General features: G+C 43.8%; 5 protein-coding genes across 6 annotated transcripts in view; 2 read left to right on the forward strand and 3 right to left on the reverse strand.

The window, feature by feature from the left end:
- Positions 1-137: 137 nt before the first annotated feature.
- LOC122418549 (uncharacterized) lies at positions 138-3,287 on the reverse strand. The gene is made up of 8 exons (XM_043432845.1): positions 3,124-3,287; positions 2,658-2,765; positions 2,229-2,438; positions 1,302-1,997; positions 1,154-1,223; positions 913-1,075; positions 431-664; positions 138-343 (listed from the first exon to the last, which is right to left on the reverse strand). Exons 1-8 carry the CDS (start codon positions 3,148-3,150, stop codon positions 316-318), a joined length of 1,536 nt encoding a protein of 511 aa, XP_043288780.1. The 5' UTR covers positions 3,151-3,287; the 3' UTR covers positions 138-315.
- Positions 3,288-3,908: 621 nt separating this feature from the next.
- On the reverse strand, positions 3,909-7,695 carry eIF3j (eukaryotic translation initiation factor 3 subunit j). The gene is made up of 6 exons (XM_043432861.1): positions 7,450-7,695; positions 7,162-7,244; positions 6,597-6,710; positions 6,216-6,354; positions 5,013-5,171; positions 3,909-4,843 (listed from the first exon to the last, which is right to left on the reverse strand). Exons 1-6 carry the CDS (start codon positions 7,463-7,465, stop codon positions 4,650-4,652), a joined length of 705 nt encoding a protein of 234 aa, XP_043288796.1. The 5' UTR covers positions 7,466-7,695; the 3' UTR covers positions 3,909-4,649.
- A 350-nt stretch (positions 7,696-8,045) lies between these two features.
- LOC122418559 (protein N-terminal glutamine amidohydrolase-like) lies at positions 8,046-15,272 on the forward strand. Its single transcript, XM_043432864.1, has 5 exons — positions 8,046-8,551; positions 8,830-8,991; positions 11,452-11,605; positions 12,136-12,406; positions 12,780-15,272. The coding sequence occupies exons 1-5, from the start codon at positions 8,445-8,447 to the stop codon at positions 12,929-12,931; spliced, it is 846 nt and encodes a 281-aa protein (XP_043288799.1). The 5' UTR covers positions 8,046-8,444; the 3' UTR covers positions 12,932-15,272.
- Positions 10,162-26,098, forward strand: part of Cdk4 (Cyclin-dependent kinase 4) — a 28,503-nt gene continuing 12,566 nt past the window's right edge. The window contains exon 1 of the mRNA XM_043432854.1: positions 10,162-10,589. The gene's annotated coding sequence lies outside the window, so the exon portion shown is untranslated. The remainder of the gene's footprint in view (positions 10,590-26,098) is intronic.
- On the reverse strand, positions 14,822-25,958 carry pwn (pawn). Of its 2 annotated transcripts, none has more exons than XM_043432831.1 (13): positions 25,845-25,958; positions 21,271-21,589; positions 20,648-20,989; positions 20,302-20,558; positions 18,930-19,985; positions 18,652-18,850; positions 18,040-18,406; positions 17,604-17,874; positions 17,170-17,512; positions 16,778-16,860; positions 16,523-16,647; positions 16,123-16,368; positions 14,822-15,840 (listed from the first exon to the last, which is right to left on the reverse strand). In XM_043432831.1, exons 1-13 carry the CDS (start codon positions 25,897-25,899, stop codon positions 15,724-15,726), a joined length of 3,780 nt encoding a protein of 1,259 aa, XP_043288766.1. In that variant the 5' UTR covers positions 25,900-25,958; the 3' UTR covers positions 14,822-15,723. The 2 variants fall into 2 exon arrangements, with proteins under 2 accessions (XP_043288766.1, XP_043288768.1); XM_043432833.1 differs by lacking the exon at positions 25,845-25,958 and adding an exon at positions 22,165-22,424.

A 26,098-nucleotide genomic window follows, 5' to 3' on the forward strand; every position in this document is an offset into this window, starting at 1 on the left:
CTTCGGCTGAAGCGAATATTTAAAGAAAAATAAAGGATTTTAAATCCGTTTAAGATAGAATCTCTCCCCCTCGCACACTCGCTTTCTCTCGTTCCTGATTCCGATTCGAGGGGACATGAAAATCTCGAATTCTCATGTCCGTTTCTTCCCTATGGTCCGACGAATTTGTGACATTTATTCTGTGCGAAATGGTTCGTGTGAGCATTGCTTCAGGATTTTCGGTTTTTTCTCTTTCAACGTCGCCCCACCATTTCCTCGTGTTCGCCTTCGTCTCCGGTGCTTCCCCTGAGGACCTCAGGAAAGCCCCCGATCCATTTACAATCTTGTAGTCCTGTTGTAGCAACTGGAGAACAAAGTGAACGATTTACTCAAAAATTCTAAATCCATTCACCGATTTTTAACGACACGAAAAATTCGCATTCGTCGTCACCTTTCGAGCAAACGACGCTTGAGTTCTGGCGGATAAGTCACGTAAATATAGTGGTCGGGCATGTCCCCCGTCGCCGCAACCTGAAGTCTCTCGTCACCAATCTCAATTCTCCGACGATGCTCCTCGTGCCTCGGCATTCCTCCAGGATCGTGCAACGAACCACGCTCACCCGGGTGCCCGTCGTTTGAATCTTGGTTCTCCTCGTTGCTGTCGATACCACTGTCGTCTCCGGACCTTCGAAATCATTCCTTCGTATTCTAATTTCTTTTTTTTTTTTCAATTATCGAGATACTTGACGCGACAGCCCAATTGGTAATACGAATTTTCAGTTTGTTGCTTCAAATTAAAAAATTTGTATATTTTGAATGTTTATTGAGATTCTCTCAATTCTCTTTTCAGATTCTGACCAATATTTTCGAGATTCGTTATAGTATACTGAATTGGTGCTACTCTCGTCGCTGAAAAATGTCCTCTGCACTTACCCAAGAATAATGGAAATGACGTAATAACAGGCGGAAATTCCGGTGGACAATACGAGAAGAAAAGTGATGAGTAAATACCAGGGGGTGTGCCGGGGCTGTCTCCTCGAATCTTCCCAATATTTGTCGCAGCTCAAGTACCAACAGATGGCCCGATTGAGTTCCCCTGAAACAATGTCGAGGATGAAGCGAAACGTTGTAGAAAAGCTGGCAACACAGGCGATCGAGGCAGATCAGTACGAACCTTCTATCTCCTGAAAATCCTTGACGGAGAGATTGGCAAGAAGTCCTGCGATGCAGTCGCGGACGAGAATCTTGAAAGAAAAATTGGAGCGAGGATGAAAAATGAGGGGAAATCATTAGTTTTTAGTGAATTACGAAAATCTACTGACTTGACACTGTAGCTTGAGTTTCTCGAGTTCCTCGGGTTTGCAGTTGGACTTGAGTTTCCGAATTTCGAATTCCTTGCCGCGTTCGCGTTTGTCAAGAGCAGCGGGTAAGGAGGATTCGACGAGATTGGTGGGGTCGTCGTATTCGTCGAGGTAAATATCATCGAGGTCGTCGTCGTCGTGAGCCTCGATATTATCACAGGCGGAGTTATCATTTTCGGGTGGATTATTGTCCCTGCGGGATGAGCTCGAGGTCGAGGAGGACGGGGTCGAGGTTTGGGGGTTGGGCGAAGAAGAGGATGAGGAGGTTGAGGTCGAGGACGAGGAGGTCAGGGTGCCGGAGTCCCCGGAGCTCTTGCTCGGCGAGCCGGCGACCTCGGGGCTCCCGGGGCTCGGGACTCGCTTGCAATGGCGCTGCTTGCTCGAGTACCTCGTTATTGCCGGTATGATTTCCGATTTCTCGCTCATTTTATGAACCCTCGCGACGTCCCGACACTCGCACGAGCTTCCGGCAGCTCCACCGGCACCGTATTTCGTCCGACGGCCATTCCCTGCCGTGTTGCTCTCCCGCCATACCTGAATGTCCGTGTTCAGCGAACCCGTTGGATCGTCGATCAACGAACTGTCGAGCTCGACACCACCCAGAACGTCGCATCTCATTATGTCGCAATAATTCGCTAAACAGACCGCATCTTCGGCCTGGAAACCGACAAATCATGTCAGCATCGATTGTAACGTATCCCGAGCCTGGGAGCCTGTTCCCGGGTCGGAGAGACCCGGAACAAAAAGCCCCTGGCTCGGAGGATACTCGTAAACGTGAAAATTCCATCAAATTTTTGGAGTAAATATCAAATCGGATATTAAAAGATTCTAATTAAGTTTTTCTTCGCGTCGAGCTCGATTTTTTCTTTCAACTGAAGAAAACGGTACCATATTAATGTTGCTCCGATGCCTGCTATCGAAATGGGCATCTAAATGTTTCTCCGCGTAAAACGATTTGCCGCAAAGACCGCATGTCCACTGTGACGTTCTGTGTTGAAATTTGGCCGCTTGCTGCGGATGAAATATGTCCCGGCTCTCGTGGAAGGGGCACTCGAGGGGCAGCTCGACCTGATACTTTTTCAGTATTGGTAGCCATCTCTGAAAAAGTGAAAAAATATTGAAAATCACTGTTTTTCATAAAATTTTCAACGGTCAGAGCACCGGCGAAGTCAGTGAAGGAAAAATCCGTGTCAATTTCACGATTTTTGTGAATCGAAAAGAGTGAAAAACTACTCAAAACGATAAAATCATGGTGGAAAAAAAATTCAACGAATCGACTGATTGAAGGGCACAAAATGATGAAATAAATTGTCTCACCTTCTGGACGATTTTCCGTACGACTGAGGCACGATCTCGGGGGCATGATATTTTAAAGACGGTCGGTCCTGGCCAGGGAATGACAGACAGAAGTAGCACCGCTACGATCTAAACAGAGTTGAAGCAGAATGAAAAAGTGTTCAAAGGCCAACGGGGAGGGGAGGTTGCCAGTGAATTTCCGCCGTTTTCTTTCTCCCCCTTAACTTCCGGGCCAGAAGAAGAAGAAGAAGTAATAAAAAACTAAAAGTCACACTCGAGATCGATAAATGTCAATGCGTCACGAGGCTACGGAACATTGTTTAGAGACACGCACACACGAGCACACACCGACGGAGGTGCGAGGCGTCGAGACGCCCACACACGAATTTCCCTCTAGTCATCAGCAGGAGAAAGAAAACGGTCGGATTGATCGGCCAGGGAATCTCGTACGCGAAGAAGTACTTGGACGTTAATCGACGTTAATTACCTCCAAGTGACAAGGTTTGGTCTTCATTCATAGCCGTGTACTTCGTCGAAGTTCTCGACGAGACTTACATTCGCCTTTTTTCCTCTCTCGCTCCTTTCGCTTTTCGCTCGCGCCCTCGAGTCGCCCGGAGACTAATGCGCAAGCTCAACCCTTCGGAGCTTTTCCACCCTCGAGCGGAGCTTCCCCCACTGCGAATGGACGCGCGGGCGACCAGTTCCACCGATTCGCGTCGATGATGACGCGCAGTCGCACTTCCGTCGCTAAAATACATGAAAACTCGACGATTCTCGGGTCCGTCAGACCCGGGCGAGGAGTTCAAGTTTCCGGGGTGTCAATGAGAATCCAAAACTTCCCTCGGTCCTTCGAGACCGATTTTGGATGAAGCTGGAACGAAACCAAAAACGTCTGCACCTATCACGAGAGCCAACCGGGTCTCCCAGACCCGGTGTAGAAAAAGAAACACAATTTTTAGTCACCGCAAAAAGCACATGAATCCAATCCGGATTTGATCCTCGTTCTGCGAACCTTTACGAGCCATTTTCGTAGCACGTTCGATTCTATATTGAAAACAAAAAACTTGAACTCGTACGAAGGCAAACAAATTTTCTCTCAACCCTCGAGAACAAAAAATTCAGAATTTTCGTGCTCGAATCGATGAACTTTTAAATGACTGAGTAAAACATCTGAATTTCAATCAACTAAAAACGTTTAGGTTAGCAGAATCAGGATTAATTTCAATTAGATATTAAACTCGTGTTATGAAAGCATAAAAAAAATTCATTCGATTGCTGTCGGTCAACTTTATTTAGAAATCCTCTTTCCTCAAACAATGAATTCAGTTAATCAATTCTCTCTCTCTCTCTCTCTCTATATATATATATATATTTGTTTAAACGTTGACGAATATTTATATGTAGATGAATATGAATATTGAAATACATATAAATATCGATCACTCCAAGTTTAATCATTTTAATCAAGGGAATAATAGCGTGATCGGAGATTAATAACATAGCTAAAGTTTATCGTTGTGAATTTCGAGCCTGAGGATCTTACTTCCTCGAATGAGAATTATTGTTAATATTATTAATCGTTAATCGTTAATCATTAATATTAATAATCATTTATACACGTAACAAAAACGAGGCAATGAAAAATAGAGAAAAAAATTAACTTTTAATTCGACATTATTTAATTTGCTCTCCGAGCCTTCTCTCATAGTTTTTTTACACGATTTCCTCCAAAGACGAAAGCGTACACAAGAAAAACACAGAGGAATAACTAATTTTCATAAATTCTGCTTCTTATTCTCATCTTTAAACTGTATGTTTTGTTGGGATTTACGCTTGTTTCAAGTTTATGCAGTTTTTGCAGTGTGTGTGTGTGTGTGTGTGTGTGTGTGTGTGTGTGTGTGTGTGTGTGTCTGTGTGTGTGTGTTCGAACCGACTAGATTTATCATACGGTTTCTTATGTAAAAACGTGATATCCACTTGGTTTTGGCTGGCTGTTCAACTCTCTCGTTCTCGCTACATAAAATCGTCGTACTCGTTGTCGTACGTGTACGCGTCGTACTCCGTCAAGTGCGTGTTCTCTCCCTCGATCTTCAATTTCGCCTTTCCCTTGCCCTTCTTCTTTCCCTTGTCCCCTTTCTCCAGCTTCGACTTTTCTATCGCCAAATTTTCCAAGGTCGTTTTCAACTTCTTCAAACTCGTTGATGGCACTGCGAAAGTTCAAGAAAATAAATCAGTTTTCACGCACCCACTTAAAGCGTTTTTCTTTTGTTTCTCAAACTAATTGTTCAGTCCGAGTTCTCAAATTTATCGAATTTCAATGGAAATTATTGACTGTTTTTTGATAATTTGTGGATTTTGATTTTGTTTTTTACTAACGGTTGACCGCTATGCGATTGACGAGCTCCTCGGCGAATCCAGGGAACTCCGTGTGCTTGTTGAAGCTGTTGATCTTTTGAGCGAGGATTTCGCAAAACTGGTCAAACTCCTCTTTCGTGTCGGGCAACATTGCATCGAGTCCCGTCGACTCCGTAACGCCTTGAAAAATCAACAATGAGTATTGAACAGTGAAGTGCTGCAAGGGAAATTGACGAGAAGCTAAAAGTGTGTTTCACCGAATTTCGAATTTCAGAAGCGAATCGATATTTTGGCTTTTTAAAAGAAAAATACGATTTTTGAAATATTGAAAAAGCCTGAATCCGCTCATGCTTGCAACGTCAGTCAGGAACAGTACGGAAATAATGTGCTTCAATTTAATTAGAGACAAAGAAGAGAGAGATGAAAATAAGTAAAGAAGAATGCACAAAGGTTATTACAAAAACTAATTTGAACACAAATTTTTGTCCGTTTTGCGTTAAATTGCCATTTTTATTACAATACAGTAACAGTATTTTTTTTACGTAATTTATATCTTTCTATTTATTTATCCCTGTCAGTTGGTTTCGTTTCGTTCAATAAGTCAAATCGAAAGGACGCGTTTTATTCTATTATTACAAATGATTTTTTCGTCTCGACTTTCTGGTACGGTTCCTGAAACTGTGCGCCAAATTTCAACGGATTTTTGTATATCTCCTCGTTCTCGCACATTTTTTAATGAAAAAAATGAAAAAAAAAAAGGGGGGAACATAAAAAAGTTACATTTTTCTCATCGAACTGTGCAGCGCCGCGAATAATTTAGCCTTCGTTTCAGTAGAATTTTTGCAAAATCCTTAAAAAACTTGAAAAACGCACGAGTGAGAGATTTTGGTTTTCGTTTCTTCTTTTTTCATTTTCTACTTTTAATTTATCTCGTTAAAAAATTATTTTCTCCCTCTGAATTGTTCTTAGATTCAGAGTTTTCATTGAACTCGCATATTTCAATATCGCCTTTGATTATCTCATCTTTCGAGTTAAAATTCATCAGGCGTGACGTTTCCCACAACAGATTTGTTCGTTTCCCAAATGAATTTACGTACGCTCGTATAGAATTTTTTTCATCTCTTTCAACTCTTTCACAAATCTCTATTTTACGTTTTTTTCCTTATTTTTTCTCGCTTTTGTCAGCAGGTTTTCGGGGAGTAAAGTCTACAAGGTTGGACAAACCGAAAGTCTCCATGGCGAGTCTGAGGTCCGCCTGCTCCTGAAGCCTCTGTCGCCTCAAAAGCTCGGCTCTTCTTTCCTCCGGCGTTAAAGCCTCGTCCTTTTCCTTCGCTTTCTTCTCAGCCTCTTCGCGTGCTTTTCTCTATAGAAAATTCAATGAAAATTTATAGAGCGTGCATGATTTACATAAAACTTTGTTTACTTCTATCGATCGTTGTTTTTATAGCTAAACATTTAGCGTGATTGAGCATCTGGTCGTTTTTTTGTTCAATTATATTTTTGAATCTCAAAAAAGTTATAGGATGACGTGAATTCAACTATTTTTTTTGGATAACAATGAATAAGTGATTCGAGTAGAATTAATAAAAAAAAACTGTAACAAACCTCACGCTCTTCGATCTTTTCCGAGAGACTTTTCTTGGGTTTTGGTTTGGACTTGGGCACTTCAGCGGGTTTTTCTACATCCTTCTTCTCCTCACCTACGTCCTCCCAGCTGTCCTGCATTAGCAAAAGCGCAAAATCAACAAGATGAATGAGTAGGACGAACAATATTTGGGAAGACGAAGACGTTGGAGTCACAAAAAAAGGGGAATTGAGCAGCCTGTTTGTTGTAGGGATCAGTTTACTATTAAATTTTCGAAATTTTCGACTGTTCAAACGTGAATTCTAAAAATAGAAAAATAAAATTTTCATTGTATTTTGACAGATTCAAGGGAAAAGTCAGAAAATGAAAGAGTTTCTCCATTTTTCATCGAAAACAGCGGAAAAAACGTGCGGAAAGTAAATTCTCGAAGAATATGTCAAAAAAGTTGTTCAGCATGGCGGGACGAGCATGTGGTCGGGAAATGGGTTAAGAACAGCACACCTATCCACGCAACCGCACACTTACGAAAATATTGAACAAGCTTGCTTGGGGGGGAAAAAAAAGAAAGTGTGAAAAAAGTCGTACCATGACTTCCTCTTCTTCGTCCTCGCCTTCCCACTTGTTAGCTCTCATGACGAGTTCGAATTTCGCCTCAATATTGTCAGCACCTGCAACACGAGTTGGGTGCCAAAAAAAAAATTACTCATTTTTTTTGGTTAAACGGGAAGCACATTTTTGTTCAAAATTACGAAGCGAAAATATGTTTTTCAATATCCATGTATATGTCTGTATACGCAACCATGTACGCGTACATTTTTCGTGTCAAATTTGTGTCAGACAAACTTTGAATCTCGTTCGAAAATAAATCCTTACCCCACTCGTCGTCCATCTCGCGTAGCCTCGAAGAAAACCCTTGAATATGTAAAAATTTTCACTGCGTTATTAGACGTGCTTATTCCTCGCGAAGGAAAGCAAAAAAAGGCCGATTTTTCGGTACCACTGTCGTAAACGTTTTACAGTCCGTTCGAAACGTGTAAAGAATGAAAAAAAAAAGGAAAAGAAAAAAGTAACAACATTCGGGAGTGGGGAGCGAGGTTATATGCGCAGAGACGTTGGTTCAACACAAGGCTAGCCAGCTACACAGCAGCAAAACTCGGAGCCACACTTTTTCTTCCTCCTCACTTCTTCACGCTCTCCTCTACTACCGCGTGTCTGCCGTTACTACTGGACTAGCCCCTATTTTATTTTTTCGATTTTTTGGAAGTGGTACGGCGGTGTATGGTACTGCGCTTCGAATATTTCGGTGACTGATCATGCTTTCAAAAATCCACGTTGACACGTTGATGACTGGGGTAGAAGACCCAGTCACCGGCCATGTATCAGTCGTCAACCTTGATAAGTAGAAAGAGTGAGTGCAGACCACGGTGCAGACTTTCCACTCATCATTCAAGGCCGGATATACCGGTTCGTGGCCAAAATTCTGCTTACTTTTTCGTAGCAAATCGCTCACTGCTTGTTAGAGCCAATAAGCAGCTTATTTATTATAAAAAATTTAAAAAAAAAACAACTTTTCGAATATTTTGAGAATATTATAGTTCGTTTTGAAAAATTCGAAAATTATCGTTCGAGAAAAGGCGCTTAAGGCCATCTTGTGGCCAAGTGGAGTAGACTAGATCGACTGGTGTGGAGATTTTTGAACAAGTTTTTAGTTCTAGGTACGAATTTCATGACATGAACTGGCGCCAAAGTTTTTGGCGGAATTGTCGCCATTACTAAGATATTGTATTTCAGCACTCGGCTCGTTTCGATTACTTTTAATCGATTTTTGGTTTTAAAGTTCGCAAATATAAAAGAAAAACTTCGAAAATATGGCTTCAAACGGAGCGGCCTGCGTTTTAAGATTCACAAAGTTGACTGACAAAGCGCTTTCGCCGTCAAAAGGATCTGCGAAAGCTGCCGGTTACGATTTGCGCAGGTAAAAACCGTTTAATTCGTTGAGTTTCTGCAGTTTCAAAATTATCGTCCTCGTTAAAAAGTTCATGAAGGCTTGGCATTACTGTCCACTTTTTCCACTGAATTATCCCTCGACGATTCGTCGTATTTCTAAAAACTGACTATTTTTATATAAATTTTTTTATTCAGAATAAATATTTTAATTAATATTTTCCGCACGTTTTTCGACATTTTTTCATTCAATATCAAAATCCACTCGAAATGTTATTGGTTCATCTCCATGGTATTTTTTCTCTTTAGCGCATACGACTACGTCATTCCTGCTCATGGAAAAGAAATCGTTAAAACCGATTTGCAAATTGCTGTGCCCGAAGGTACCTACGGCCGGGTAGCTCCACGTTCTGGGCTTGCATGGAAAAACTTCATCGATGTTGGTGCTGGCGTCATCGATGCTGACTACAGGTAAAATCAAAATGTCAACAAAAATTTTTGTATTTATAACGGCTGATAATAAATTCACGGTCTAGGGGTCAACTGGGTGTGATACTTTTCAATCATGGATCGTCAGACTTTGTTGTAAGCCGAGGAGACCGTGTTGCCCAACTGATATGTGAAAAAATCGTTTATCCGGAGCTCCAAGAAGTCGAGAAACTCGATGAGACTGAGAGGGGAGCAGACGGCTTCGGTTCAACGGGAGTGAAGTAATTCAAACTGAATTACAAACTGGATTAAAGAATAGCGATTGTTTTAAGAGTACACATATTTATTTATGTTTTAACATGCCATAAAATTTGTTTTTTGTTCTTTAAGTCACGGAAATACACATTTAAAACTGCTGGCTGAAACAGCAGGTTCTGTATGACCGATTCAGTATTCAGCGACTGATGTTTTTCTAATTTTCTAATAAAAACTTAAGCAAAGTCACCGTCGTTCATTCCCCATCTTCCCCAACACTGCTACAGTCCGTCCATTTTTTCTTTGTCGTAAAGTTGGTACATCGAGCTTACAATTTTATTTGCTGTTTTCAAAATGGGTCCAAAATCTAAAAAACGTTCATGAGCGCTTTAAAATTTGAACACTATATTTTTCGAGATTGTGATGCTGCAACTGATACTGTCAAGTTTTCTAGAAATCTAAGTACGAAATCGGTATGATGAGAATTTCCAACACAGTCATCTAATGACCATAAAATTGAAAATTTCAAGCAGGAGAATTTCCTTTAAAGGAATTTATATGTTGTCAGAAATGTTAAGGATTGTCGGAAAAATTTTAAAAATTTCAAAAAACTTTTGGTTTCAACGATTGGTCAGCTGATCATTCGAGGTTTGTTAGATGTTCAGAACGGCTCAGGATGATTATCATTTTTTCGGTTCTATGCGGCCAGAGGAATCTCAATCAAGTTTTTTAACCATAAATACTTAAATGTTAGTTGAAATAATCGCGATTCAAGCATTCTTGAAGCGTTTCGCGATAAGAAAAAAACAATATTCGTAGAGAAAAAAGAAAAAAACAGTTGGGACGTTGGACGTTGATGCGACGCTTGCGCGCTTGCGGTATGTCCTAGAAACGTTCAAGGAAGAGGAGGGGGGTGAGAAAAGTGGAGGGGAGAATTCGACACGCGGCCAAGTGTTGTAGCACGAGCAGTAGCAAAATAATGTTTGTCGTTGTAGGACGATCGTGGTTTTGATTTGTTTTTATGTCAATTCATTTGTTTCCCCCGCGTTACTTTTTGTAGGATCGAATAAAAATTGTTGCAATCTTTCCCTTCGAAATATGACTGGCGTCGAAACTTTCGAAAGAAAGCACAAATCGTGATAAAAAATAGAATTGCAATTTTCTTTCTGTGCTAGAATTTAATAAAATTAACATCAGTTTTTCGACTCTTCTCTTTCAACTGTGCGCCGCGATTTGAGTTTTTTCAAGTGTCCAATATATTCAGTGAAAATATAATAGTAAACAAAGAAGATGGCCGTTGACACGCGTGTTACAACAGGCAATGCCAAGCCTCTCATACCACTCTTTACGAAAGCCGCAGATTGCGTTTACACGAGTTGTTACTGGTAAGAATCAATATTTCATTTTTTTCATTGTTTTCTTCGAGTTTTCAAATCTTCAATGTCATTATGATGAAAAAATCGAAAAGTTTGGTTTTTTGCAATACTGCGGCAGATCCCGCGACGGATCGATATAAAGTTGTAGGATGAATTGTAGGGACAGAGGGGAGGAAAAATACGGCAACTGGACGCGAGACGGCGCGATAAGCACCGTCGACGCCATTTCAATAATTTATTGCATTCGAATGAATTTTTTTCGTCGATTCCTGAGAAAAAGTGGTGGAGCGATGAACAAGCGTTTTTTTCGCAGATCGAAAGATCGAAAATGCAATTCATGTTGAAAGAAACGATTTCCCCTTCCGAATATTTTTTTTTTCCGTAAGAAATGGCGGAGTCGAAAATTTGCGGCAGAAACTCAAGTTTTAGGAAGGGGGGTGGTCATTTTTTTTCAACTTTTGGCGGGAATTTTGTATGAGTCAGGAGAAAAAAGGGCAAGAAATCGTGATTCCATAAGTATTTCACGTAATCGTGACAGTTGATAATAAATAATGAATTCGAAAGGCACGCGAGAAGGTTAATCACGCGACAGTAATATTTTATCGTTGAGAGTCATGCTCAAGGATGAATAACGAAAAAAAAGAGGGCAGAAATACGCATTTGCGGTGAAAAAAACTTAATTAAAAAAAGTGTTTGGTCGGCGAGCATTGATTTTCCAGTTTTTCCATTCGTCCCGGAGTGCGATAGCACGTGATTCTTGAAAGAAATAAAGAGCTCGGGCAGGCGGAGGGAAAATCGTTGAATCAAATAGCCGCATGTAGGCCTCTCATTGTATTTTTCTTGTCCTTGTCTCACGCACACACATTGGCAGCGAGGAAAACGTGTGGAAGCTTTGCCAGGACGTGGCGACGAGGCACGCCTCGGAGTTGCAGCATTGTCACGTTGCTTTTATCAGCAATCCCGGAAGAAGCGTGCCATTGTGGCGTCAGCGAGCCGGAAAGGACGAGCATAAGCTCGTTGTTTGGGTGGGTGGTTTATAATAAACACAAACGTTGAGACGAGCACGCACACACACACGCGCAAGCATGCGAGCATTAAGGTATCACGCGAACGAGACTGGAAGCGTGACATTAATGCGAGTCGTTTCACAAATGAGTAAACCTTCAATGCGCGTGGGTGATTGAAACTTGTTCAGAATAAAAGTCCACTGAATTCAATAATAAGCGAAAGTCAGGGTTGAAGTTGAGCGAGTTTATAGATCGCGCAATTCCGAAGAGAATAGTTCTTTGCCATTTTTCTCTAAGATGCGCCGTTTATGAAATAATTGGATGATCAGCCCTGGCCAATGGGAAGCGCGCGGCTGACCACGCCCCCCGGCGTCTCCCGCGCATGCCTCAGTTCGCCGCGTACGCACAACGGGCGAAGGGCGCCTCCTAGAGAAAAACCGCCGAGGACTTTTCTCCTCGAAATCGCGCGGTCTGTCGACTGGCACCCTTTTCATAAATAAATATCGTAAGCTGTATTTTTAACGTGTAATTAAATGGATAAATGGCAGGATTATCACGTAATATTGATTTACGCACCGGACGATCGCGCCGTCGTGTACGACCTCGACAGCGCGCTGCCTTTTCCAACGCACTTTTGGAAATACGCGACCGAGACCTTCCGCTCGGACGACGCTCTGCGTCCCGAGTATCACAGGAGATTTCGGCTCCTGCCAGCCGCCCTTTATTTGCAGAATTTCGCCTCGAACCGCCAACACATGAAACGAGAGGACGGCACGTGGATCAAAACGCCCCCCGATTATCCGCCTATTTGTACATCAAGTACGTTCTCGTTCCTTCGAGCCCCGTGTTCTGACAGATCAGCGAGTCCCTCCCGGAAGCCCCAAATTGGGACTGTGACTTGAGTGCACAAGACTCGAATCGAGTTTTTTCCCTTTGCTTTTGGAAATCCCGAGCAGGAACCTCCTTAAAGTGAAATCACAAATTTCGGGCCTGTGACGTAAAATCCTCCATTTTTACTCGAGCGAAGGGGGGGAAAGTTTCGTTCAAGACTCTCGATTTGGGCATCGTTTGTGTCCGCGTAAACTTTCCTTCGGACTCGTTGATTCGTCAGAGCGATCGTGGAGAGGTCGGGGAGTGAAATAAAGTCGTTTAAATTCGAGGACGATAAAAAATGAACATTCGATGTTTGCAGCCTGCAAGGATAATCTCGACATGTTTATCAACATGGACGAAGAGACGGGATCGGGCACAGTGATGAGTCTGAAGCAGCTCGTGAATCGATTTTATCGACCAAGCGTCAATCCAACGGTGGCGCAGCCGACGAAACCACAGGCCGAATCATAATTAGGCACAAAGAAAAAAAAAGCAAAACAGTAGTCAAATATCCGCGAAAATCCGGTCGCCAACGCGAAATCGTTATTCCCGTCGTTACTCCTTTCCTTATCCCTCCTCGACGTGCGCGTGTGGCCTAAGGATTGAGAAACATCGAAAATGGCGGAAAAGCGAGCTCGCAGGGGGATTCATTTTCCCCCATGCTCCTGACGAATCGTGTTTAAGGGAGAAAACAAAAACCCTAGACTTTGACAGTCGATCCAAATTGGCGGCGCTACGTAGCCGCCATTTTGTTTACGTTTTTCATAAGTGTTCACTCTCTCTCTCGTGCGTGCTCATTTCTCGCACTTTTTCGCCCTATATCAAAATATATGAGACGACTTGCATATTTCCGCAAACTTAAAACGTTTTTCGAACTCTCGTACCGAGCTAAATAAACCGTACGAAAGACTGATAGCGCGGATCCCTTCCGCGCGTCAACTCTTCATTTCTTTTTATCTCTTTCTCTCTAGCTAGATAAGCGCGGTTTTTTACTCCCCGCCACTTAAAAAGGAAAAAGAAAAACAGACAAAAAAAATGAAGGAGTCGTTGTTACTTACGATTATTGTGATTCTTGTGATACTTTACACTTTCTACTTTGAAATACCTTTGCCAATTCTTACTCGATATGTAAAAACCGTTTTTACTGTACTCGGCGAGCCCGCGAGATCGCGCCACCGGCGACCAGTGGAGTTTCCATTTTTTGGCGTTCGTACGTTGCCAACGGGAAATAAAAAAGTAACGAAAACGGCAGTATTAAGCCACTTCAAATTTTATAGGTTAATTATCGAGTCGTAGACAAAATAGTGAGTTATCGTTTGAAAATATACAAAAAACGACACAAACAAAAATGACCAATATCCAACATCGAAAGAAAGACAAACAACACGACCGTCGAGTCAACGAATATATTTTTCTAGCTAACCTCGTATGAAACCTTGACAACGAAACAAACAAAAAATAACAATTTAGAATTGCTTTAGATCACGTTAGTATACGATTTCTCGATTTCCTGCCCGCCTCGTTGAGCTTAGTTCTTTATAGTTTCTTCTAAAAAATCGAAAATAATATAAAAGTGAGAAAATGGCGTGGGAGGCTCGCGTACAAGATGGTTGAGTGGCCGAGTGCAGGACCCAATTTTCGTAAGACCACGGGCATATCTCGGGTACCGATCTAGTCAAATTTCCCGTCAACGTTCGAACGCCACTGCTGGATATATAAAAATTCAAATAATTCAACAAAAATTTAAACAAGGCAGCGTTTCTCGTGGCTCTCGCGCACAAACGAAACAAGCAACCAAATAATGCTAAAGAATCTTGTGCTCTACGCACAAAAACGTTCATCCGCTCTTTGCCTTCCATTAAACTTTTTAAAAGTCCCAGATAAATATAGAAATTTAAACTTTCCAATTTTAAATATTCGTCGTCCGACCCTCTCGATCAAAAGTCCCCCAGTTTATTTGTGTCACCCAAATTCGTGCAATATTTCCCGAGAAACCCTGGAAAAAAATCAATTTCCTCAGCCCTGAAAACCAGCGATACGTCACAAACAACAAAATGGAGAAACCCACCAACAGGTATTTTCAAAATAATAATGTTTTAAACCTTATAATATTTCATATTTATTATACACACATAAATATATTGATATATTCGAGTATTGGGGAGGAAAAAACGACCTTTTAGACGATGATACATAAAAAAATATATATATATATAAAATATTAATATGAATATATATATATTAAATATATTAGTTATACAATGTTTTTTATATTCGTCGGCGTCTTTTTCTTGCATCATTGTCAAACGGCGAAATAAAACGCCTCAGCTTCGAGAACCAAAACTTGAAAAACCAAATATATGTACAAACGTAAGAGAAAATAACGATTGAACAAAAAAGCTGCACAACATCGTGAATACGCGTCGATGTGATTTTTTACTCTCGTATCTCGCTTTGCTCATTCGGGCTATGGTTCGTCGTCCCGAGGCCAAAAAAAATTCAACTAAAATCAAGAAGTATAAAGAAGAATAAAAGGAACAAGAAAGAAAAAAAAGATGAAAGAAAACAGAAAATATGGACGATTATACCCGACCGCGTTGACTCTTCAAATGTTTATTGTATTTAACTCGCAAACAAATAAACAAGAAAAAACAATATATAAATATATATATGAAATATCTAATTACAAAGGAGGGAAAAACGAAGAAAAATGAGGAAAAAAAAAGAATTGTGGACTTTGAATCGAAAGCAATTTTGCGTTTCGTCGTTATGAAATAAAAAATATATTAAAAGAAAACTTCATGATCGAGAATCGTTTCTTTTTATTGTTCCTCGCTCTCTCGATTCCCACGTAGATTCTCACATGATCGTGAATTTCGAATAAAAAATAATACCAAAGACGAAATTGACTCCTTGACAGTTTTTTTCTTCTCTCCTGCCACCACATTCGCTATTCCAGTACGTTGGTATTGTTTTCTCTTCAAAATTCACGTTACATCCCGATGCAGTTTGAACGTATAAAATTTAAGAATAATATTAACTACTAAAAATAATGGAAATATTTATACATAACAATAAGGCTGCGCTTTTTAGTCTTTCTTTCTTCGATAAAATATTGAGCTAAGTGTGTGTATCTGATCGGTGCGGTCGCAGTCGTACTTGACGTTAATTTCGTCCAACCAGTTACACTTTTCACTGTTTCGTTCCGTTCGCTGCTTTGCACTTGGGACTTTATCTCCATTTTTGTACTTCGATGTTTCCTCTCACGTCCTGTAGTACGGTCTGGCCATGCTGTAAGTCGACATCGGAATATTGTTCTTCGATAAATGTTGCGCGTCGCCCTGATCGTACTCGACATCGTAATAAATGCCGCTTTGATTCTGTGGAGCAAAATTTAACGCGCGTTGATAAGTAAAAGTCGAAAGTGAATTTTTTCAAAATTTCATTGTTCTAATGAAATTCCTATGCTTTTCAGAGCCAAGAAAATCTGAATTTGAATAATATATTTAATACTAAAATCACTGAAATTTCAATAATCTTTGCTAAAAAGCAAAATTTGAAGGAATTTTGAGAATAAAAATCTTTTAAAATGTGAAATTTCGAGTTATTCCGAGATGGGATTCGCTGAATGGAATAAAACGAATAAATGTTTGCTTTGCTACCGCTAACGAAGATCGGGATTTAGGTCGAGGTACGTGAAATCCGCTGTTCTGGGGGATCAAATCAGCGCGATCTTTGTCCTGTGGCTCGGAATCCGAGCTATCCGGTTCCGGCTGATTGTGCCTTTGTCGAGGCCTCGGGGGCGCCTGGAGCCGGGGCAGAGGCACCGGCCTCAAAGTGCCGTGCATGCTCATCGTTGGATATCCGAACATCGCAGAACTCGGTCTCGTCGGCCCCATTGGTTCAGTCTTGAAATAGAAAAAAAAAAAAAAAAAAACAAATCAAATTCCCGACTTCAAGCGCTCGTTTGTTTCGACCTTGGTGACAAAATCGACGAAAAAATTTGAAAAATATTGAAAAAAAAAAAAAAAACGAATAATCCTGTCGAGAAAACCGTCTCACCGCGTAAACGTTCGCAGTGGCCATGTGATCGTTGATGTGAGCCCACATGTAAGGTGGCAAATTCGTCGGTGGCCCTTGCTTGACGGAAGCCAAAGTTCCTACCGAGCCGACCCGTGCCAAAGTGCCTGAAACCACATTTTTAAATAAATTTTTCTAGAGAAAATTGCGAAAATTTCGATAAAGCCAGCCTTAAGGAGCGCGGTGAAGACGATAAAATGATAATAAAAATAAAAGTGATAAAAAAACGTTGCTTACCCGGCAAAGTTCCAGGTATTCCGCCCTGCATGTACCCGTAAACGGGTGAGCCGACGGCCTTCTGCTCACGTGACCATCTGCGACTGTGAGAGAAAAAAAGAAAAACGGTTGCGTGCGTGAATGAAGATTGTGTGCAAGATTGGCGTTTAATCGCTTGGAAAGCTCGCGCGCTCGGGGCCGGGGGGAGAGAAAGGAAAATAATATGAGAGAATAAAGCGTGAGGATGAAAGAAGAAAGGAGTTGAGACCGTTACGAATGCATTATTTTTCACAGTTATTCAACGAATTGGCCATGGGAATTTGGGGAGCAGAAAAAATCGTGTCAAATTCGTATAAAAATCGTTAAAACGATGAAACCGGGGGAAGAAAATTCTGTAGAAACGATCCGAGTACCTCCACATAACGAGACAGACGAGGGTCAAAACAATGATGATGAGCGCAGCGACAGAAGCTCCGATAGCGACGCCCAAAACTTCGCCGTCGACTTCGCACTGTGCACCGTAATAATTTCCTGTGCACGAGCATTGCATTTGATTGGCCTGATAGGAGCACGTTCCTCGATTGTTGCAGTGGCTCGACGGGCACGATAAACAGCTCCGGCCAGCCTCGTTCGGCTCGTCCTTGTGAGGGTCCTTGAAACCCGGACTGCAAACGCAGTTGAAAGCGCCCCAGGTGTTTATGCACTTTGCTGAGGAATGGCAGTCGTTCAATTCGGTCGAGGCGCATTCGTCCAAGTCTGTAAAATATTCGATTTTAATGAGAATTTAATAAGCCACGAAAATTCGTGCTGCGAAATTGATGAATGGTCGACTGAGAACTAATTTTACCCTGCAAATTGGAGATCGAGCCTGGAGGACTATCGACGTAAACTGCACTGTTGCCAATGTTATTATTTCTCCTATGAATAACGCCGAGTAAATGTCGTTGAAGTTCGCCGGCCAGCGAGGGCCTCGCGGTTCTCGGCTCATAAGTCAATTTCAAAGTTGCATTGACGAAAACTCCACCCTGTCCTTGGCTCACGTCGCCCTGGTAAATGCTGTTTATCAAAGAGCCCATGTACTCGTCCGAAAACGGTGTCATCGACATGGCAGATTCGATCTTGAAACAAAGTACGACGATTATTAAATTTTCCTTCGCAGTTTCGGAGCTGAAAAATTATTGGAAACGCTTCAAGGTGAAGAGCAAACACTGAGGGACAAAAAATCCAATTTTTTGACGTTTCGGACCAGGCTTCAAAAATAAATGGTAAATATAAAAAGTTACCGCTCGATTAGCCTCGTAGGCGACGGTCTGATAGGATTCCGAGTCCTTGTCAGCGAGGGTATGATCCCAGAGGACTTTCCAGTCGTAAATTCGATCAACTCTGATGGAGACGACGATGCTGACGACTTTTTTGCACGGTAGAGTATGGAGGAGTCTCGCGTATCCAGGTTTACAGTGACACGCAGAAACTCCTTGGACGGTGGCGCAAGCCTCGTGTTGACTGGCGTCGCAGGTGCTGGTATCGCCGACGATGCAAGTGTCTATCCTCACCGGTGGCTGGGTGGGTCGACGATGGAAAGTCGGTCGTCTCGGTCCTCCATTTGGACGTGGCGAGACCGAAGTCACGTCGGGTTGTGGCACGGCGAACCTTGGTTGAGAAGAACAAGGAAAAAGTTCAGATGCAGAAAAAAATTTGATGCATAGCTCCATTCCAAGGCTCATAACTCGCGAACCAGTGGGTCTGGGAGACCCAGCAGGTGCTCAGTGCTTTCCTAACAAAATTCCCTCCAAAATGACCCCTGATTTTTCGCTCTACGATTATTCGTCCGTTTTCTACATATTTTTAAACTCGAGTCTACGAATTGAATCGAATTTCGTTGTTTTTTAACTGACCCAGTTCCAACGATGGGTGGAGCCTGAGTTCTCGTAGGTTGTGGCTGCGCGACGTTGCTCGGGGAGCTCGCTTGATCCGTGTTGTCAAAGAGATTGAGATAAGTCCGTTTGCCATCGATGCTGACGAAGCCTTGACCCTCGACGGCGCTCGTCAGGATCACGTCGGTAGGCACGTTTACGGGAACTCTGACGCTCTCGCCTGGTGCGAAAAATTCATGATTCGAGGATTAATCAGTGATTAAAAAGTTGAATGTACGAGAAGAAGACGATGCGCTTACCGGCTCCGCCACCAGGTCCTTGGATCGCCGAAACCGTGACGTCGAAGATATCCCCGATTTGTGGATGCCGCGGGGGTGCGTAGGGTCTCTGAGTTACGAGGCCTTGATTTCCGGTGTAATCGAGAGTGTCATCGAGGACGATTCCGGGTCTGGGTCGATAGGAATACCGCTCGGTTGCCTGGGGTTTGGCCACGCGAGTTTCGCTCGGTTTCGAGTGTGGGGTGTGAGTGCTTTTGATCGTGTGAGAGGAAGTTTTGGGGGGAAGGGAAGAAGCGAGAGACTGGGTGGAAGTGAACGTGCTTTTGGTGTCTTCCAACGAGGGTCTGCTGGGTTCAAGGTCGAGGGGCGAGGTGCCAGGGGTGGCGCTCGAGGGAGAAGTTTTGCTGGGACTGTCCTCGAGGGGGGGTCGATTCTTCGTTCGCGTTTCTTGGATGGCAATCGTCCCTGTAGGTTCGATGACATTGACGGAAGAGCTGGTCTCTATTTTCAAGGTCGTCATCGTCCGGGAGGTCGAAGATTCCGGGGGAGTTGCGGTGTCCGTTGATTTGGCAGTGGGCGAAGATTTTTTTTCAGTAGTCTTGAGTGGCACGTTTTTCTCCGACGTTTCCTGGGTCTTGGGGCTCGAGATCGTTGCGTTCCCGGGGCCCTGGTCGAGCCTCGGGGGCGGTGAGGGTCGCGGCGCGACCGCGGACGGCCGGGGCTCGTTCTCGTCGTCTTCGCTGCTGTGATTCGGTATGGGAATTGGTTTCGGATCGGAGCCGAGTATCAGGGTGTTCTCGGCCACCACTTTTTCCCCCTTCATCGGGGGTCTGTACTTCGGAGGCTTCCTGGTAACTTCCTCTTCCGAATTCGTCGTCGCAGGGCCCTCCGGACGCTCCGGAGTGCTCGCGTAACTCGGAATCTCCGCGTTCTCGTGGCTCTCCGACGAGCTCGGATAACTCGGCTTCTGGGAACTCGGCCGGGGCGGTTTCTCCGAGGGGCTCGATTCGTTCTCGTAGAAATTTATGTCCTGCGGCGGCATGGGCTTGTAGGCTGGTATCGGACGTCTCGTGCCACCTGCACAACGAAAAATTCCTTTAAAAGAAATCCTAAAAGTCTTTTCTCCCGTTCAAACGGACGGAAAGACTCCCGAGGTCGTAAAAAATTCGAACAAATCGACCGACGGCCAGCAGTTTCGCTCCGAACCCAATCAAGCGATCCGGAGGGACGGGGAAAATTGAGAAAAATTTAATGACAAGGCGGCGAGAGCGCAGCTGCAAACTCAGCCGAACGAGCCCGCCGAGAGGAAGATAAAAAATGAAATTAACGTCGGAAAACAGGTCTCGGAGAGTTTCCCGCGCCCGGGTAAGCGAAAACTGCTGTTTCACGTTACCCGGTCTGTAGGGCCGGTTCCAAGGTCGATTTCCCTGGGGCACAAGCCCTTCGCTGATGGATCCAGCACCGATGAAAGGTCGGATGGGTCTTTCCGGTGGAAGTTGATTGATCGAGGGTCTGTCCGGCGCGGGGGGCTTCTCGAACGGATACGGTCGGTCCGGGGCCGGGGGAGGGGGTGGGTTCATCCCCGGCGTGTCGAAATCTGGCGGCAGTGGCGGCAAATCTGAGATTCTTGGCGGGCCCCGATTGTTTATTCTGAAAAAACCGAAAAAAATGTTGAAAAATTGATAAAAGTGAAAGAAAAGTTATGAAAATTTTGTAAATTCCAGGAAAAACCGAGTCACCTCGTCGCCTGGACGGGCTTGTGGGGCCTGACGGTGTTCGCTGCAACGTTCACGTTCCCATTCAGCAATTTAACGATCCCGGTTATGATGTCCTGGATGTCGGGGTTCGCTTGACGGTTCGTGCCTAGCGCGACCGTCTGCAAAATCGGAGGGGACGAATCCTCCTTATAAATCCTCGGACCTTCCTGCCGACCTCTTCGCGTCGCGGGATTCGAACCCGGGTGACGACCTGCTTCGTCCCGAGTCGTACCGAACGGCTGACGGGGCTCCGACGAGGGACCTCGTCCCTGCGGAGCCCCCTGCCCTTCCCCCGAAATCTCATCGCTCCGTGTCGGCGTTATTCTGAAACGAAGTCATTTTTTTTTATCAATTTTTCGAGTGAAATCGTTTTTTTTTTCGTTTTTAGAATTATTTTTTGCTTTTTGGTGTTATTTTTTGACAATCTGTCGATCGGAAATTAGTCGGGTCGGTCGTGAGCAGTGAAAAAGCTTCCGCCATTTTGCCAACGACTTTTTTAACCTAAAACAAATTTTATCGGTTTTTTTTGGTGTTTTCTGATTTTTTAAATCACTTTATCTGAATATTTTTTGGCTAATCGGAAAATAAATTGGAATAATCATTACCTGTAATATTCACCGGGCTTGACTTCGATGTTGTTGCCATCGAAATGTTCGACGTGTTTCGAAGAGGTTAGCGAATCGAGGGAAGATTCGTCGGGGTTGGTAACCTTAAAGGCGAAAGTCTCGTAATCGTTGTCGTGGCTGGTTTCGACGCTCCGGGACGTTTGGAGCTGGATCGTAGGTTGAAACGTCCGAAAATGTGAAACACCCTCGACTCTTTCGTCAGCAGAAGTTTTGAGAGGGCCGGAATAAGAACTGGCACTCAGAACCGTCTCGTCGGACGATCTCAGCGGCGTCGGATCGTTCTGTATCGACGATGTTCCTGCAACAATAATTTCGCAGAATTTTTCATCAAATTGTCGTTCGATTTTATTCCCTACTCATTTTTATTATCAAACGATCCGAATTTCCGTCGTCGATTCGTTCAAAAACAACGCTCGTTACAACCGCCGGAGTGTAAACAACAAAGACGAGGAATCCGGTCTCGCTGCTCCCTCTGTCGGGAGAAAATGGTACTTTCTCGTCAGCCCTCCTGAGAAAAAATGGCGCGCGTTCTCCGTGTCACTAGCGATCGATTCTCGCCTCAGAAAAACGAATTTTTGGTCAAGAAATCGAAACGTCGAATGAATTCAATTTTTTTGAAAAAGTTTGAACATCGATTTTATAAAATCAATATAATTTCATTATATATTCATGCAAAGTTTTTATTTAGGAAACTACGAACTTTCCGGGATAATAGAGTTTCGGGAATTCTTGGAATAAAGGCGCGAGCTGCTGGCGTCGGATTCTCCGGCGACGGTCGTCGCAGTGTGTGTTCGTATTTACGTGTGTGCGTGTAGGTAGAGTGGACGATAAGACTAGAGGATCGCAGAAACCGTTTATACGAGTCTCACGTACTTCGAAAGGTGCTCGGTATTCTCGTCGGTGATCTTGGACGCATATATGGCACGCCCTGCGCGATGGAGCAGCGATCGAGAAGGTCACTGCACTTCTATACGTGCGAGAGCCTCGTAGAATTGTCGCTCGATTTTCTTGCGAGCACGCTCCGCGGGGAATGTCATACGAAGGAATCGCAGGGGGGAAAAAAGGGGAATGTTTGTTGAGACGTTTAGTAAGAGATACTCGCGAGAATAAATCGTGCTTCGGGTGCAGTGAGCGAGCCGGTGTTCGATCGGGCAGAACGAATTCAGGAGAACTGGATACTCGGTTTTATTTACATTTTTTTCACGTCGGTATATAGCGACGGCGGGGGCAGCTGGAAAGATAAACAACGCGATATGTCCGCGGAGTCCGTGTGCGCCGAGCGTGCATAATGAGCTCGGCGGAAATTTTGTGATTCTCGAGAAGTCACGTCGAGCGAGACAACAATGGGCTGGTTTTCCAACCGGGGAGAGCTGGAGCATCGAAAAATGAAATAAAATCTAGTGAAAGTTGAGTCCGAGTTTGTTGCGTGCCAAATTTTAGGGGGAAAGTATTTTAGAGCGAAGTTTCTAGGGAAGCGATGCTCGTCGCGCGACCGTCGCGCGACGAATGAACCACGACGCGCCGCGCTGCGTCTGAGTGCGTCTGGGCTACACCCCCCTCCCACTTTTCGCACTCAACCGTCCTCCGCACAGGTGCGCGCTGCGGTATATTTACGCGACAATACAAGACACGCGAGAAATAAAGTTTTAGAATGATTGCGGGTTCTGTTGACGTCATGGGCTCGTCCCGCGCACAACTCCGTTAATTTTTCGAATTCTATTGTTTTTGTGCGAGAAAAAGTGGGGGGAGTGCGCTCGAAAGTTCGACGAGGGGACTTTTCGATGGGCGCGCAAGTTTGCCGAATGAAAATATCGAAAACCCGAAAACAAAAAAAACAAGACGGAAACCGTACTAAAAACAACTAATGCCATGCATTTCGAGATAATGCTGCCAAGATGGCGCCACCTAACGGTAAAACATGGAAAAATGTGATTTCACAGTCTCGTGTCACATAACCAAAGAATGTTATTTTGTCTACGATCCACCAAGGAATTTAACGGTTTTCCATATTTTCTCGCGTCCCCAGGCCACTGTGTCGGCCAAATCGGTTTTTTCTTTCTCAGCCACAGTGCATCGAAGAAATATCGCAAAAAAAAAAGCGGCCGAGAAAAAAGTAACGTGTGCAATCTCGTAAGTAATGGGGAGGCATTTTGCTTCGCTCGTTAAATCCGCGTTATTCACCGATTCCTCACTAATTACTAATTAACGCTTGCGGTATATGAACGACGCGATTTCGCGAGCTGCGCTGAATAATTGCCGTCTCCCTCAACACCGCGTGCACGAACGAGAAACTATTCTCGTTTATCTCTCTCGTCCTTGCGTTCTCGATTGTACCGCGAGTGCCCGCGCAGCGCTAACCTACAAAAAGAATGCCGAGTGCGAGCTTTTCCATACACACGGTTACTTTCCACTTTGGTAAGACAAAAAGAAATGAATTTTTTTATCGGTTTTCAGTCCATTCGGCAATGCAGACAATTCCAGCGCCGAATCGACGTTTTCCGTCCCGATTTTGACAGCCGTTTCGACTTTTCAGTAAACTGCCATTTTCAGTGTCCCCGATCAATCCCGTTTCAAGTCCCATTAAAAAGTGCCATTTTCAGTGCTCATTCATTAATACGCCCATGAAAAAATGTTGCTTCGAAAAAGTTTGACCGTCTCCCCCCGCGGTGGTGCGTCCCCCCCCGAAAGGAATTCCACGACGTAGATTGTCCTGCCAAGAGATTTCAATGCCAAGCACATTCTTTCCACGCCGGTCCTCGTCTCTGACCTTTCGCCGTCCCATCCGTGTCGACGCGTATAGATATAGATATTTGTACAAACGGATCTTTGAGCCCCCAGGGCACGATCAAACGTCATACGTGAACTGCTGCGCGCCACACGCACGCAATACCTCTTTCTCGGGAGGGAGAAGAACGAAGATGAGAGAGAGAGAAGAAGAAATGGAGATGGAGAAATTTACTCGCGGCGCGGCGCGCACACATGCTCGCGTATCACCGAGCATCGTACAGCAACGCTGCGGCAGCCGGGAACGCGTCTCTCCCTCTCGAGGCGGTAACGGCAGACTTAACGGTATTTTATTTTCTCTCTTTCTCTCTCCCTCATTCCTTGCCCAATATTTATTCTTTAAACTCGCTTGAGAGACCCGAACGACTTATTTCTTTTTCATTCTCGTAAGGCGCCTTCGATGTTACGATTATTCGATTGCTCGTTCGATTCCGGTCGCCGGAATCCTCGATTTTAAGGGGTTTGGACTTTAACTCGTTGTTTCGCTCCCGGGAAGCGTTTCGTGGGCATTTCCCATCGCTTTTCCATCGTTTGGCGCACTGGCTCGACGGGTTTGAAAAAAACATGGTCAAATGAGTTTTTTATTGAAAATATATTTTTTAAGGGGTTACAAATTCGGTTTTCTTAAGCTTGCTTACCGAGATTGCATCGTTTATAGAAAAAAAAACGAAAATAATCGTAACTCGGGTACAAATTTTGTCGTTCGACTTGGGAGAGGGAAAGGGGAATAAAAATTTTTGTTTTCTCGAAGAAAATAAAGCCGGATAGGATTTTCCTGGCGAGTCAAAAAGCGCGGATTGCGCACAACGATTTCGTGACACTTTCTCGGCTGTGCTCGCGGTTAGGCGAAAGTCGAATGACGAAACCGCTCGCGTCTTTCGTACATCTGTATATTTACGTTCCTCCCCCCCTTTTTAAGGGGGTTCCCCGAAGCGTCTTTCCCCAGGGGGACGAACAATCCGATTTCCAGTTTCGCAATCCCGGAAACGTGACGAATTCGACTCGCCGCGATTGTCAGACTTTTGGGCACAGATAAAAATGAAAAGTTTCCATTCCACGAATGCGGGCTCGGGTCGAGCATTTTTTATTTTGCACCGGCGAGCTCTGCGACGGTTTCTGACGTTTGAAATGCACTCGAATTCTTTCAACCCGATTCTCGACCATTGCGATTGATAAAAATCGTTTTAATTCAATTTTCGACTGTTTTTTCGGAAAAAAATTTTCAAATCGAACTTTCCGTGCTCGAGGGAATCCGTCACTCTCGTTTCTTCGTCCTCGTCATCGAGGTGAATCACGATTCCCATTTGGCAACACCTCCGCTTTCGAATGCTTTTTGTTTCCGAGACATCCGTGTAGAAAGTGACTTTTTCCGAAGAAATGACGTTCGCGTTATTTCCCAACGAAACCGGATGTCGACGCGTTGCGTAATTTACGAATTTTGTGGGAGATGAAAAATGATCGGTTCGTCGATATTTTTTCGTCGGTTTCGTGCCTTTTTGGTAAAAATAACGAAATTAATGGCCCGAGTGGCGAAGCTCATGATTGGCGATAAAAAAAGGCCCGGAAAAATGAAGTTCGACGTGGAGGCTTAGTGCCGGAAGGAATTCGAGTGACATCGCCTGTTCGGAGGCCGGAAGCATCGAAATCTCCGGAGAAAACGGCGGTGCAATAATTTTAACGAAGAATTTCAATATTTGGATGGGTAAAAATTTTTTTTCGGAATCCCGATCAATTTTTAGTGTAAAATGGAAAAAAAACTGAATTCTTACCAAAAGGATGGATGGCGAGGAGCAGAAACGCCGGGATAAAATGGCGGCGTGTCATCTTCTTCGGGGGGGAAAAAACAAGGGATGAAAATATTGAAATAAAATCGAAGCACTGAAATTTCACTTGGAACCTGTCACTGGGGGTCGATCCACGTGTTCGAATCCCCGGTCACGCGAATTCGTAGTTTCCCGTAAATCCGGAGTGAACGGTGAGGATAAAAGTCGATGAAAAAGAGGGAGAAAAAATGGGGAATTTT

Source organism: Venturia canescens, chromosome 11 (assembly GCF_019457755.1).
Source record: "Venturia canescens isolate UGA chromosome 11, ASM1945775v1, whole genome shotgun sequence".
Classification (NCBI taxonomy): domain Eukaryota; kingdom Metazoa; phylum Arthropoda; class Insecta; order Hymenoptera; family Ichneumonidae; genus Venturia; species Venturia canescens.